This window comes from Phyllopteryx taeniolatus, chromosome 1 (assembly GCF_024500385.1).
Source record: "Phyllopteryx taeniolatus isolate TA_2022b chromosome 1, UOR_Ptae_1.2, whole genome shotgun sequence".
NCBI classification, from domain to species: Eukaryota; Metazoa; Chordata; class Actinopteri; order Syngnathiformes; family Syngnathidae; genus Phyllopteryx; species Phyllopteryx taeniolatus.
The window spans coordinates 33,936,639-33,952,215 of record NC_084502.1 but is presented as its reverse complement, the minus strand read 5'-3'; the positions used below and the strand labels follow the sequence as shown (position 1 = coordinate 33,952,215).

At 41.3% G+C, this 15,577-nt stretch overlaps 1 protein-coding gene across 1 annotated transcript; it reads right to left on the bottom strand.

Annotated features, from left to right (window-relative positions):
* Positions 1-13,371: 13,371 nt before the first annotated feature.
* On the bottom strand, positions 13,372-14,642 carry LOC133474620 (probable N-acetyltransferase camello). The gene is made up of 2 exons (XM_061766474.1): positions 14,551-14,642; positions 13,372-14,246 (listed from the first exon to the last, which is right to left on the bottom strand). Exons 1-2 carry the CDS (start codon positions 14,567-14,569, stop codon positions 13,516-13,518), a joined length of 750 nt encoding a protein of 249 aa, XP_061622458.1. The 5' UTR covers positions 14,570-14,642; the 3' UTR covers positions 13,372-13,515.
* Between the last annotated feature and the right edge of the window lie 935 nt (positions 14,643-15,577).

The following is a 15,577-nucleotide window of genomic DNA, read 5'->3' as shown; positions in this document are numbered from 1 at the left end:
ATGTTTTTGGGATGTGGGAGGAAATAACCGGAGAAAACCCACACAGGCACGGGTAGAACATGCAAACTCCACACAGGTGGGGCCGGGATTTGAAACCCAGTCCTTAGAACTGCGAGGCGCACGTGCTAACCAGTCGTCAACCGTGCTGCCGGTTTTCCAAAATATGTAAAAAATTCCACAATTTCCATAGTAAAAAGATTACCTTAACATCACACAAATGTAAAAATAGCTCCAGTTTTTTTCTTATCAATGATAAAGCACACTACAAAGGCATAATGCAGAGGTGATTTGCACCTTTTTTCACCTTTTTAATTGTCAGAAATAAATGTGTTTTTTTTTTTAAACAGTTCTTTATGGTAAAGCCATTTTCATTCCTTCTTAAGGTAACTGGAGCCTAACCCAGCGAGAGACAGGGTACACCCTGGACTGGTTGCCAGGCACTCTAGGGCACATCTAGACAAGTAATCACTCACAGCTATGGACCGAATAGTCTTCAGTGAACCATGTTTTTGGGTTGTGGGAGGAAGAAAACCCATGTAGTCATGAGAGAAGGATCCAAACTCCTTACAGATGATGTGCCAACAGAGACTCAATCCCGGATCTGCTGTTTGTGAGGCAGACGCGCTGTCATCATAAAATACAACAACACACAAATAGAAAGAGCCTGCATTAAGCCTTTATTTGGGAAATTACAGGAAATTCTAAATTCTACCTTGATCTTCGATAACATGTTACTTTTTTTGGGTCACGTTTCTTAATATAAAAATATCATTTCATATCAAAAGGGATCTAATCTACCGTTCTGATCATCCTTGCCGACGTCATGATGCTAACTAAGAGTGACATGCCAGCTTTCAGCATAAACCTCGCCCCCCTCCGAATTTTACCTTTGCATGGTTCTGTGAACGAGTTGCATTATATCAAGTTGACGCTAGCATGCACGTCATGGTGACATTGAGCCGCCGTTGTCTCATCTGTGGTGAAGGATAGGGGTGGTCTACTTCCTGTCAAGGCAGCTCCTATAAAAATAAGTGCATAAGTGACTTGATTGACAATGACGGCATTTTTCAGGTGGAGGTGAATGGAAGAGGTATTACCTACCAAGACCTACAGAAAGAGCAAGAGGAGTTTGATGTGCGTCCTTAAATGAACCAACATGTCTGGGTGGAGGCTCAAGGCCAAGGTGCCAGCAAAAATCGCACAAAAACAATTTAGCAAGAAATATACAAGAACCCGCCCTCCCATCTCCACATATAAACGCAAAACACACCCAGATGAACACACACACATACACTTGCATGTACGCATGCACACAGTTCATATTAATATTAACAGTGTAGAGACATGCATGACAAGGCACTGAGGATCCTGGGTGAAGAAAGACAACCTGTGGGAGCCATCCACACTGAGAGCTGCCACAGAGGATGTCGCCACAGAGACCACGATGACCTTCATTTCTAAATAAATAATTAAGAAATCAGTTAGAAACTAAACCAAACAGGTGAGTTTTGAGCCGCTTTTTAAAAACATCAGTCTCCGCGGTCCTGATGCCCTCTGGCAGTCTATGCCATAGTTGCAGAATGCAGCCTCTCCAGAAGTTTTTGTTCTTCTTGATATGATAAAAGCATAGATATGATGGCCCAGGACCGTTTAGACATTTGAAAACTAGTAAAAGAACCTTAAAGTGGCACTAAGCAGAAATTCATGTTTCATTTCTAAATACATTAAATATGTTTGAAGTGCTGAAACCATATGCAAAGACAATAATATAGTGCTGAATTGTTGAGATAAAACTTAAGCATCCTTTTCACCGTTTGAATTGTCCTGAATTTGCGGGCGGGGCTAAAACACAGCCCCATGACATCATGGGGCTGGGGCGTATACTTTCTAATGCGAGTTCCCTCCCCCACGATATAAGGACAGTGACGTCGTTTGGTTTGGCTATGCTGCCCAGTTGTGGGTTAGCTTCCATATCAAGGCCCATTTAGCACTCCAGTGTGCAGTTAGCAAGCCAACGACGGCTACACTCTGAAAATGCATCTTTGCTGGATGCCTCAATTTACAGAACAGCTCAGTGATGTTTTTTAAGCTCCCCAAAAAAATGAGGAAAAACAAAAACTTACTTATTTTTCTAATTACAGTCCACAAGTTAAGCCTCCTAACGTGAATTTACATCATATAAGCTATCACCCCCTCAGTATGTCTGCTTCTTTTCGGCGCATCCATTTGACACGCCCACAGCATCTGAGAGTTGAGAGGTGACCCTTATTATTCAAGTTTTAAAGCCTGATTTTATATGCGTAGCGATTTTTTTTAAATTATTCATTCAAATTTGGCAGGCTTGTTTACATTACTGTGGTGTGTTGAATTTACACGACATTTTTGGGGCCTGTTTAGTGTCACTTTAAAATCAATCCTAAAACACACAGGGAGCCAATGCAGTGATCTTAAAACCGGATCTTTTGGTTCCACTTAGATAGTAAATGGTTTTCCTTTTGCTTTCGGGTGGATTTGTATTCTTCTCTTCTTCTCTCTTTAGTAACTGATAGAAGCCATCTTGGCCTCACCTCTAGCTGATATTGTGACACCATATTAACCCTTGCACAAACTCAGGTCCTGTCTGTACTGCAACTACAACTACAAGGTGTCGCTCCGGGTCCTCTGCCCTTGTCTATGGAACAGCCTAATGGGGTAACTCTTGGATGCAGAGAGCACGATATTTTGATGCCTATCCCTTTATCTTAGTTAAGTTTTATCTAATCTATTTAGCATTTTATTTACATTTTTAAGTTACTCCGGTGAGCTACCCGTACTTTTTATTGGTTTCGTTTATTTATTTTTTTTGGACTCCTCTGTCTCTGTGGCTATGAGCTGCAAGTGACTCCTGCTGCTGGCCCTCCTCACTCCACTCTGTTCTTAACAATATCTCAGCAGCCAGATCATGTCTTTTAATCATCTGTTAACACTATAACTGCTTTTACATATGGCACAGGGGGTGTGAGATGGCCCGAGTATGTGGGGAAAAATATTGCTGTGGTTGGAAGGGATTTGTCTTTTACCAGTTGTGTGACGCACTTCGCGTCTTTCAAGCAGGAAAGGTGCTGCTTAAAATAAAGTAGTGATTGATTGATTGAATGATTGAAGTCAAAAGCGTCTGACAACCTCATCAATAAGATAAGTAAAATACAATTTGATTGTCACCAGCCCTGGCAACAATCTTTTTGGTAGTGCTGATCTTATTTTTTTTTATAATATATTTTACTGAATCAGCCTCACAGTTCTGAGGACCCGGGTTCAATCCCCGGCCCCGCCTGTGTGGAGTTGCCCGTAGGTGTGACTGTGAGTGCGAATGGTTGTTTGTTTGTATGTGCCCTGCGATTGGCTGGCAACCAGTTCAGGGTGTACCCCGCCTCCTGCCCGATGACAGCTGGGATAGGCTCCAGCACGCCCGCGACCCTAGTGAGGAGAAGCGGCTCAGAAAATGGATGGATGGATGGATGGATGGATGGATGGATTTTACTGAATACAGTGATTCCTTGAGATACAAGTGCCTTGACTTATGAGTTTTTTTGAGATACAATCCTTCACTTGGGTCTTTTAGGCACATTTCAGCATCTGGAGTTCAGAGTACAGTAGCTGAACCAGTACTTCTTTTTTTTTTTACATTAGTTTGTACTTCTACTTAAGTACAGCGTGAGAGTACTTTTGCCACCTCTGCAGAGGGGACTAAAATATCCCGCCAAGGCCAAACTGCAAAAAAAATTGTGTAGCGCCATCAACATTTTTGCTCGTCTGTGGGTATTGTAAGAAATTGGATTGGATGGATAATGCAACTTTCTGAAAAGTGAAAATTAATCATTGATTCACATCTTTCTGTAGAATTCGACAATAACAATTTTAACAATAACCATTCAGTGAAAACGGGAAGAGTTTGACATGCATCCTAAATGAGCCCACACATGCACCTGTTGAACAAACTCATTTGGCAAAATCTTTAAATGTGCATTTAAACAGGGTCAAAGCAGTCATTGTGTTGCCTTGCGGAGGCTTGCGCCAGCAGCAGCTCCTCCACATGATCAGCTTGTTGAACGCCAATTGAACTCAGGCTCATTAGATGGCGACGTGAGGTCACAGGTGGCGCATGACACATGATTAGCACACAAAGAAGTATTTTAAACCTTGTGACAAACAGAGACATTGTAAGATGTTGAAGATAATACTACAAAAAATACATTAAACTGACAGTATATTTCCATATTCCTGAGAATTAGAGGCTGTATTGTTTATTTACTCAACTGCAGATGGGGCAAGGCAAATACTGTTGGGTTGTTGGCGTCTTATCTATTAGTGAGTTGAGCTTTTTGTATATATATTGTATAATACTATTTTATTGAGGAAATATGATTGATTGGGTATGCATGGTGAGAATTGTAATTTATTTTCACCAACATAAGCTCTTACTAAAGGGTACACACATGCCAATAGCAATTGTAAATTTGAAATACAAACCCCAGTTCCAAATAAGTGAGAACGTTGTGTAAAATGGAAATAAAAACAAAATGCAATGATTTGAAAATCCTTTTCAACCTATATAACATTGCAGTGGCGGGAAGTGCATTTGGGACCTGGGCCTTAAGTGGAGATTTAAGTGACCTAATGAAGCCCTTATTACAACCACTACAACATCGCAACTTTACAAAATATAGAAAAACGGAATATAACAATGATTGGCATTACAGAGAGAGAAAGAGAGAGAGAGAGAGAGAGAGATTTTATTATTCACCATTTTTTATTTGGCCGCAATTGCTACACGGCATCTTTCAGTACTTAATGTTGAATGAAACACTAATAACAGGGAGGTACTGGCTATTGCTAACAGGGCACTTGTGTACTTTTGTGTCTACTGACTTGTCATGAAAGCACACAGCCAAACAAATTCAGAATCCTGTACACACACAATCTTCTACCAATGCATCACAGGTTTTGCTCCTCCAGCCACTGTGACATTACCACCCATGCACAAATCATGTGACAGCTCAAATAACAATAATGCACAAATGGACATGAAACTAAAAAAATGCTTAAGGTAGCAAATTGAATAGGTTAACCCCTTATAGGGCCCTCATGAAAATACAAATAAAAAATGTTTGTGACTTTTCCTTTACTTCAGTTTTTCCTTTGACTACAGCTCCTCTTTTCGGCTATACATGTTTAGTTGTGTCAGTGTGATTTGCTAAGAGAAAGTACACTTTACAAAGCAAATCTTTGTATAGTGACAATAAAAGGTGTTCTCTTCTATTCTAGTCTATCAAAACCATGTTAAGCCGGCAACATTTAAGCAACAAACACAGCACTTCCGGTAAACACTATTATTTAGACACTGAAAATTGCACCACTTCTGGTGGTTCACTTGAACGTCACATATGCGCAAGCAAAAAAATTAGACTCCTCAAACAACATTACACGCATGCATACAAAATGAACTTTGAAGTTCAAAGCAGTTAAATGATAAATACTTACATAAATGACTTTGTGGTCATGTGCAGTCTCACTGCAGACAGGAGATCAGACAGCCACCGGCACGTGACTGCAGAGGAGACAATTGAGGAAGTGGAGGATTCGACTTGGCCCAGCGTATAGTCGCCCTCACAGCTCACAATCAACGTTTGTCTAATAACTTCACAAAAACATCTATCCATCCATCCATCCATCCATCCATTTTCAACACCGCTTATCCTGGTTAGGGTCACAGGGGTGCTGGAGCCTATCCCAGCTGACTTTGGGCGGGAGGCGGCATACACCCTGAACCGGTCGCCAGCCAATCGCAGGGCACATAGAAAAAAACAACCATTTGCACTCACATTCACACCTACGGGCAATTTAGAGTCTTCAATCAACCTGCCACACATGTTTTTGGGATGTGGGAGGAAACCGGAGTGCCCGGAGAAAACCCACCCAGGTACTGGGAGAACATGAAAACTCCACACAGGCGGGGCCGGGATTTGAACCCCTGTCCTCAGAACTGTGAGGCAGACCAGTCGTCCACCGTTCCTGCCAGCCCTGTTTATTGAATCTGAAATGCGAAAATAAACAGCCATTACCACTGTGAGTAAGTGGCATTGAAGGCCCTGGGCAGACTACATTGACATGGCAACACATAGAAGCTGAAATCTGATTGGAACAACAACACAAAATGTAATCCATACGCGACTGGAAGCTAGGACAGCCAAGACAAATGAGACGAAATGAAGACAAAGGACTGTGTCATGGTCTGTGTTTTGGTTTGGATTGTGTTTGGTGCTCATTTAGCTCTTGTGTCCACCTGTTCTCGTCAACCTTCTACCTTGTGTCGACCAATCAGCTCCCTCCAGCCACTCGCGTCTTGTCCAGGTGTTCCTCGGTGTCTCGTCAATTTGTTTATATTTAGTTCCCTGGTTTCTTTCAGTTCTTGTCAGTTTATTGTCACAGGTTGTAGTCGCCAGTAGTGTCGCTCGGTTATTTGACGAGTCATGTCTTGTTTCCAGTTTATTCAAGTGTTTCTTTGTTACTTTGATTATCAGTTTTGGGATTTTGTCTAGACAGCTTTATCCATGATCCTTGTTTGCCTTTGTTTTGCTTTGGCTTAAATAAAAACCTACGTGACAGACTGCTGGAAATGAATACACACACACATATATATATATATATATACATATATATATAGGGTCTACCAAAAGACACAATAGACTTCCTTTTTTGTTCAAAAGCTTCAAGTAGAAGATTGTGATGCTTAATAAACTAAAGTCGGAACAAATAAAGCTTTAAAATTCAGCAGGGGGAAATTGCTCCCAGCCAAAGGATCTCTCTTTCACACAAAGTTGGCTTTTCAAACTTTCTGATTTGTTGATTAGTGTCTGCACGTATTGAATCCTCCTTCACTCCAGGGTAAAAGAAAACATTCTCTGTTCATAGCAATGGTGTTTAAATTAGAAAAACACATCACAAGCTACACCAGGGGTGTCAAACAAACGGTTTGGTGGTTAAATCTGGCCTGCAGAGGAATTTGAATGTGAAAAAATACTGGAGTGACCCTGCAGTTATGTATTGTGTTAAGAAATCTATAATAGCTTGTCTGTGAGGCTGTGAATGTGTATAGGCTGAATCCTGACTTGGGATTGGATGAGAAAGCCAAAGGGCGAGGGCGAAGTTAGGAAGCACTGGCATTTAACAGATATTTGTTTGATTTAAAAAAATAATAATAATATATTTTTTTTAAATTTCCAATTGAAAATGGTTAGAATGAATAAAATACAGGTTCTCAATATGTGTATAATTCATTCTTTCTAGTTTCAAAATGTGCAATGCATTGGAAAAACAAACCTCAGAGGTCATGACTGCAGCTGTTTTCGGTGTTCTCAGCATGAATATGAGGATGAGGTGAGGGGAGTTGCTGAGTTTGCTAGGAGGCCATATTAGAGGGAAACTTTGGGCCGACTCGGCAGGAATGACAAAGCCCCAACAATGATGCTGCTGAGAGGATGTGATCCTCTTTTTCTGTCTTCTGGCCTCATGCGTGCACTCTTGATCATTCAGTTCCTCATTACAACTCACTGTTGTTGTTGTTGTGTGCTGTGTGTCACTATTGTATTCTGTCGCATTGCTCCAGTAGAAACTCAAGTTGCACGCCAAGTTGTTGGTCATTCCAGAATTGGAGATGTTCTGTCCTCCCCATGAAATTTCAAATACTCCATGCATAAAACATGCATTTGCTGTGTAACCTATAGTTGTTCTGAAACAAAATGTAACGATAACTGTAGTACAAATGATTCCTAAAATTAGAGCTGAACGATTGATCAAATTCAAACCGACAGCGCAATGTAGCAGAATCCAAATTTCAAATCACAAAGGCTGTGATTTGAAAACAAAACAAACAAACAAAAAGTTACATGAAGTACGGTAAGTGGACTCACATTCAAAGCAGTAAGACTCTAGTGTCACCATATGCATCATCACTTCTTATCAAAGTTAAGGGAGACGTTTTCATGAAATGTTATTTGATGGGAATGTGGATTAACAGTTTATATTTTCAAATAGTTAGCATTACATTCAAATTTTAAACTTGTAATTTTTTTTATTACCGTATACTATTCGTGACCTTTGAGAGATAAAAGAGTGACAAACAGAGTAAGGAAAAGATGCGAAGCAAAAACGAAGAAGACGCTACTCAGTCAGAAAAGAAGACAGATCTGTTTCACTACCAATGTGACAAGATGACAGTCTGTCAAATTGCTGAGCCCGGTTGGAATAGCCACTTCAACTTGAGTACAACCCACCAAGAACTTTGAAAATCGAATGATAGGTTCCAGAGAAATTTTGTTTTTGTTGTGGGGGGAAAAAAATGGCCTTTTAGGGGAACGTTTTTGTGTTACTGATGGTGTAGTTGTTGATTTGTCTAACTTGACTGCAGGCAGCAAGGGTTCAGTGACGATGTGAATGTGAGTGTAAATGGTTCTCTGTCTCAATGTGGCCTGCAACTGCCTGGCGACCAGTCCAGGCTGTAGTCAGCCTTTTGCCCACAAACCTAAACCAGATAAGCAGTACAGAAAATGGATGGGCAGATGGTATGGATTTACAAAGTATGGAAGAAGCTAGGTAACACATACAGAATATTGGACTATGCTGCCGCCTTTCCAGCTAGCCTGCTTCTACTTAGGCTGCTGGCTACCTAGCTACTCTAGTTTCACATTGTGTTGGATCAACTTTCTCCAATTAAATCTAGAGTGAGAGTGTGAATAGTTGTTTGTCTATACAGTATGTGACCTGTGATTGTAGGGTTGGCAGTGGGTCATGAAACTTCCGCCAATGTGGCTAAACAGTTCAAAAAACACAGAGGCCGGCGTGAAAAATAAGGCGCCTCTATCTAGTCCAGTCGATTGTGAAGTGACGCTCTGACAAGTGTAGTACACCGTAGCATATTCAGTCAGCCAATCAGTGTATTTCTTTAGACGTACACGCATGGTCACATGGGTTACGTGTCCAATCATGTGCGCATACACTCAAATGAGGAAGTGAAGCGCTGTAGCAGCCTGACTAAGCAGCTTGGATTCGTATAGAACTAAAACTACATTTTAAGCACAACAGCTCATTATTTTATGCCGAGACAAGGCCACGATGATTCCAATTCACTTGCCCGTGAGTATTTTTGACTTGCCACGGGCAACTGGGAATTGGTAAACTGTTAGTACTGCCTAAATGTTATAATGAATTGATATGAAGAACAAATCTTTATTTTTCCGATTGAAATGTCCAGCAGATGACAAATGATAAATTCGGTTCATACTGTCAACAACAATTACAAAGACCTTAATGTCACTGTGTCATTTAATTGTCTCACCAGAATTTTTATTTGCATCTAATCTTGCAAAATTGAGGTGAGCAATCACCGAGGGCTTTGAATAGAGAACAGTCTGTTTCTTCATCAGCATGTTGGATTCTCGCTGGGCCCGTCAGTGTCTCCAGTTATTATTAGTTTTGACACACACAAAAAAAAACTCATTAAGAAATCATAGTTGGATATTTTAAAAAAAATATTTTTCGTTTCCCGGAGGAAGGAGAGCATGGGATGCTTGCAGTGGCTGCCAACATGTGTGATTGTTCCCGAAGAGTTGATCTTCGTCAGCAGTCGCTGGTTGGACACACCCTTTTTGTCCATTTTGTATTAGCTCTTATTTATGCCATACAATTGGAATGGAAACATTTGCAAAGCCTCTACACAGACGCAAGTCAAATGCTATGTGTTTAATATGCAAAAGTATAGAGAAGGACAAAAACAAGTATCAATATTCAGTCAGCAGCACAGCAACAGTACCTGGGTAGTTTTATAATGAATAAAAGACAACAAAAGCCAGAGGTAAGTATAAACAAAAACAGCTGGACGTGAAAAAGCAAAGACGTCCAACTGTGGAGACCCACCGGCAGACATCATGGCTTCAATGCATCACACTAACTGAATGCATTTGTTCTTTCCTTTGTGTTATTTCATTTCTTATAAACTGTAGTTAGTGGTGACTTTGTTCAAGTCAAGGTGTTAGATGGTGCCATAGTCCGTCTTTGAAAGATAACTTTTATATTCAATAAGAACTCTACAACTCTGTCTCCATTTGCTTTTGACCGAGCATTTTGTTGGTTTTACATAGCAATATCAATGAGATACTGTGAGAATTTGTGGGATTCCACAGAAGATCCTGAACCTCATTGACCAGGGGGTTCGCAAACTGTTTTGATCGGGGGACCCATTACAGTGAAGGAACTTTTCCAAGGGTACCCTCATAGCCTTTAATGCCAATTAAACATAACGACCATGTTTACCTCTAAACGGCCTAGGAATATAAATGTTGCCTGTTTTCAAGACAAAAAAAGTTGGAATGTTCTGATAACAAAGTCATATTTTTAGGGGAAAAAAAAGTTGTTAGCTTACGAGAACAAAGTTGTTTTCTTCCAAGATAGGGTCTGAATTTTAAGATGTTAAAAACAAAGTCGGATGTTAATAACTGTGTAAAACTATAACTTTATTCTTGTAATGTTGTGCTTTTCATTCTGAAAAATACATCTTTATTCATTAAAAAATATGTTTTCCTCACCAAACTATGCCTTTAGTTCAAAAAAAAGAAAAAAAAAGAAACTGACTTTATTCATGCAGGGATGTCATATTTATGTGATGATACATTATTTCACAATCATAGTCATAGTCGTATGATTACTGCATTGAGTATATGCCAAAAAGCAGCGTGCTTGCTTTATATCAAAAAGGAAAAATAACACTTTGTACAAGGTGTTGTTTGAATGACTGAAATAGGAATTCGACTTTTAAAGTAAATTCTCAACACAAATACCTGTAGAATGTTGATAAATACCAAATGCATGAATGGTAGTATGTCTGCAATAATTCCTGCCCACTCGCTCCCACCTTCCCTCCCTCACTCGCCAGCGTACATGCATACACGCACACACGCACGCACGCATACACACAAAGACAAAGTTCACCAATTGGATTTTTGAGCGGAGGTTTGATGAGAGTATGCCTTCTTCCTGTATGTTGTGTCAAACTGGGAGTATTTTGATCCAGCAGAAACATACTATATGGGGGAATATTTCGACCGGTGCCCATTCCACTCACAGGAAATGAACAAGGACAGATATGTATCCCACCAGATATCTAAAGGATACGTTCCAGTAGTCTAGAGTAAAAAAGCACAGTGCGATTTCTGGTCCATTCTGAGTTCAAAATTAACACAGTATACATCAAAACAATCGCAATCTGAAACTTGCACAAACATTAAGAAAAGTCACATGCAGTCATGCGATTCATATTCAAAATCATTCAGTTTCATCCATCCATTTTCTATACTGCTGGTCCTGTTCGACTTCAGGAGAAAGGCAGACCACCCTGGACTGGTTACCAATCAATCACAGGGCACAATCTGTGTAGAGGGAGACACCCATTCACAATCCCGTTAACACCATCACTGAATGGGAACTGAACCTACTCTGCCTGCACCCAAGTCAGACGAGTGAACCACTACACCATCAGCGAGCCACTTTCATACACTTTAAACATACACAACATCCTCATCCAACACACTCCCAATCACGTAAACAGACACACAGCAACAAATGAAATCAAACCTATTGACACCCTCGCACACACAATCACATGAATGAAAACTCTGCTCTATTATTCTTTTGTTTGCCATCAGTTCTAATGTTGGTATTTTCACAGTATACGCTGACCTAAATGCACAGCATCATACTCCATTCTTGATCCTCTTTGTATGCCTGCCGTGCACACACACACACACACACACACGCGCACACACACACACACACACACACACACACACACACACACACTGTTCTCTCAGCTCCAAAGAATTTTAAACCTTCCAATGTCCTGACATTATTGCATTTTTCATTGGTATTTTAAGCAAAGAGTTGTGAGGTCTTAGAAGACGGCTGGCATTAATTCTTCTGAAGTAGACGGATTCAACTTCTCCCTGCAAAGAGGCTTAACACAAAGTTCTCCCACACCTCCAAATGACTGAACTTCCCTTTTCTCACATATTTGAGTGGCCCCAAGAACAATAGACCATGTGACTGGCGCTATTTAATGTCTAATAATTTGTAGAGCAAAGAGGCTCTGGACATCAACATATTGGGAGTAAGCAATAAGTAGCTTATAGCTGTTACTGAAGACTTTACACCTCAGATGACCTGTGAGTTCCTATCATAGCAAGAGTCCGTGCCATTCGCTGTAGAGCCAACATGGAGATGCTAATTGCATTTTTATTTTTTTTTTAAATCTCCAGTCAGATTCACTATTCACTATGCCCTGCTTTCTGGTCTTCCCAAAAGGACCATTTCAGGCTTACAGTTAACCGGTACTACAGAATTCGGCAGCACGTGTCCTGACAAAGACCAGAAGGCGGGAGCACATTGCACCAATTTTAAAATCACTGCATTGGCTCTCTGTGTGTTTCAGGATAGATTTTAAGGTTCTTTTGCTGGTTTTTAAGTGTCCTAATGGCCTTCTCGTCTCTCAGAGCTGCTTTTACCCTATAAACACTCAGGGCCCTGAGGTCCTCCGGGTCTAGCCTTTTATTCTGACAGTCAGAACACATACATACGGTGAGGCATCGTTCCGGTTTCACGGCCCCCGTCTGTGGAACAGCTTGCCGGAGCACCTCAGGGCTGCAGGGAACGCTCATGTTTTTAAGAGCAGGCTCAAGACCCACCTTTTTAATTTAGTTTTTAATTCATTTACCTTTTAACTTAAACTTAAATTATTTTATTTCCTTTTTAACTTTTATTTTATTTTCATTGTTTTCCAGAATTGCCCGCTGTTGTTTACCGGCGCTGTGGCGCAATGCAGGCAGAGAATGGGAATGACGTATTTCCGGGTCACAGATATAGAAAAAAAAATAGATCCACTTCCAAAAGACGTGCCTCCCGCGCCTACGTGGTGGCCATGTGACGATGGTTATATCTATTCTCTATTGTACATTGAGCAGAGAGAGAGAGAGCAGCATGGCTGCGGCATTAACTCTGATGAAGAGTACAAACCATAAGTCTTTGGAGTCTGGAACATGCTATTTTTTGGTACAGTAACATTTTTTTATTTTTTTTTTGTCAAGCCGGTCGCCTTTGGCAACGGATTTGGAACAAGTAAGCTCACTAATTCCTCACGGCTCATGAAAGCAACTCGCCTATGATGAGTAATGTACGTAAACAATGTTACCATGACCAAGCACACCAGCGTGATAGGTTTTGAAAAAATGTGAAACTTTCAAACATTTTTTAAATATTTATTTACAATAACTGTGTACTGTACTGGGTGTTTAGGCCACAAAAAACCTACAAACAATAGTTTTGTACTGTCGAGTAATAAGGGTACATATGGCCTCAAATAAAAAAAGTGCTTCAATGTAACGGACAATCGGCTATATCGGATGTCCAGGTTGGAAGAGGTCTTGGAGTCTTTCAGAGGAATTTCTCCATGCGCATTACACTGATTCTTGCCAGTTTGGCGATCAAGCCATTGGCATGCGTGTTGCTGTGCGATGAGGTCTGAATAAAGCCAGCCTTTCGGAGTAGGGAGATGGCCCCCGTCTGTGGCGAGCTGACATCCAGCACAAGACGAGCGAAGCCCTGCTCTTTGCAGAAGTCTAATGCCCGCTGGGTCAGCTGGGAACCCAGCTTCGTGCGACGGCATGGGAACGCCACAACCAAATAGGACAGTTCTCCGCTCCCGTCGGCCGAGGATCCCGTCCCCATACCGCCGTTCAAGTTGTCACGATGGTCATCTTCTTCCACTTTCCTCCGCCCCATCACCATCACCATGCCCACCACCCTGGACAGCGTGCTGTCTCCCACCTCTGCCACCCAAAAGCCATTATTCGGGTTGTCCAGGTAGTTGGTTTGGATGTCAGCCATATCTCCGCTCAGCCTCCTTAGCATGTAGCCCTCATAGATCTCGTGGCAGCAGAAGTAGATGAGCCCTGCCCACGCTGCGCCAAAGAGTAGCGCCTGGAAGTAGGAGCTGCCTCCGAGCACGTAGCCAGCCACAGAGATGCTCAGCGCCACACCCACGTGGTCTGGGTGGCTCATGGACTTGAAGAAGGCCGGGTATATGTTCTCGCGGACGCCGTCACAAAAGAGCTCTTTGACCACACATTGATCGGAAGGCAGGTATTCCCTGATGGTGAGCTGGACTGAAGGAGGGAAGCAGGGGGGGAAAGCTCAGCGAGGCTAATCTGTGCGCGGCTTTAACGACATTCTTGATGGATTTTATGATATGTAACCTAACAACATCACTCTTGTTCTACTAAAGCCATTTCTATTCCAAATGGATCCAAATCGCAAACGTATACAATATGTGAAAAAGCACAAATGAAATCAGCATCACATTGGTTTTGTGTAGGATCTTGTGATGTGAATAAGACCACAAATGCCTCACAGAATCCTATGTTATATCTGGTCTAATCAACAAATTTAAGACAATTCATCAAAACTTACGGTTCTTTGTCTGGGCCATGATGACTCTTTTTTTCCTTCTCCTATGTTTTCCGTGCACTAAGACCTTCTCGACGCTCTGCTTGCCCCCAAACATGAGCTACGGCTAATCAGCCAATTACAGAGAGGATGTGAATTACTCAGAACAAATCCCCCTTACACCTCCCTCCCAACACAAACACACATTGAGATCATCAAATGAAACGGCTGCCTGAGTGGACACGCTTCAAATCAAATAAATCAGTGTTGTTTGGATGATGGGATGTCTTTCCAAAGTTAATTATCTCAGCTGACGAACTCTGCAGTCAAGGAGGATGAGCACAAATCCCGATTAAATTAAAGCCTGATGTGAAATCAGTTTGCTTGTGCTTTTTTTCCCCAAGTATTCATGTTAGCTGCAGAACACTGTCTTTAAACACACCATAGTGAAAGTTTATATGGTGACACACACGTCCAGTGTCCATGTCTTCTGTAATAGCGTTTCTCTCTTATTAAATCTAATTTGCTCTGTAGAAGAACGGCCTTTAGACCCACTTAAAGCAGCAGAGTCCTTCATGAATGTGGGAGTCCTGTGATTTCGAGCATGTCTCAAAGTCTCTGCAGCAATCTCACTATGACGTTGGGGGTCGCAATCACAAATCAAAGCTCCTATCAGTCAGACAGTCGGCCCAAGGTCTCAAAGACACACAATAATTACAAACTTTATGGCACGTGTACGGCATGAGGTTTTCAATGCGCAGACTACAATTTGGTCAAAATGATCCTTGTTAACACAAACAAAAACAAAACAAAAAAACTGAAAAGATTGGAATATGCGTGGCAGTTGGCGGTATCACTTTACAAAGAAATACATACAAACTCACTAACTGCTATTATCCAACAGCATCTTTTGAAAAGCCTTCATCAGCATAAATGTGACATTAAAATGTGATATATGAAGTCATGTGCCCTGGACACAGTATCTCTGTGGTCCATTATTGTTGTTTCAGTTGTAAAGTACATATAATATCCATGGCTACAATGAATACTT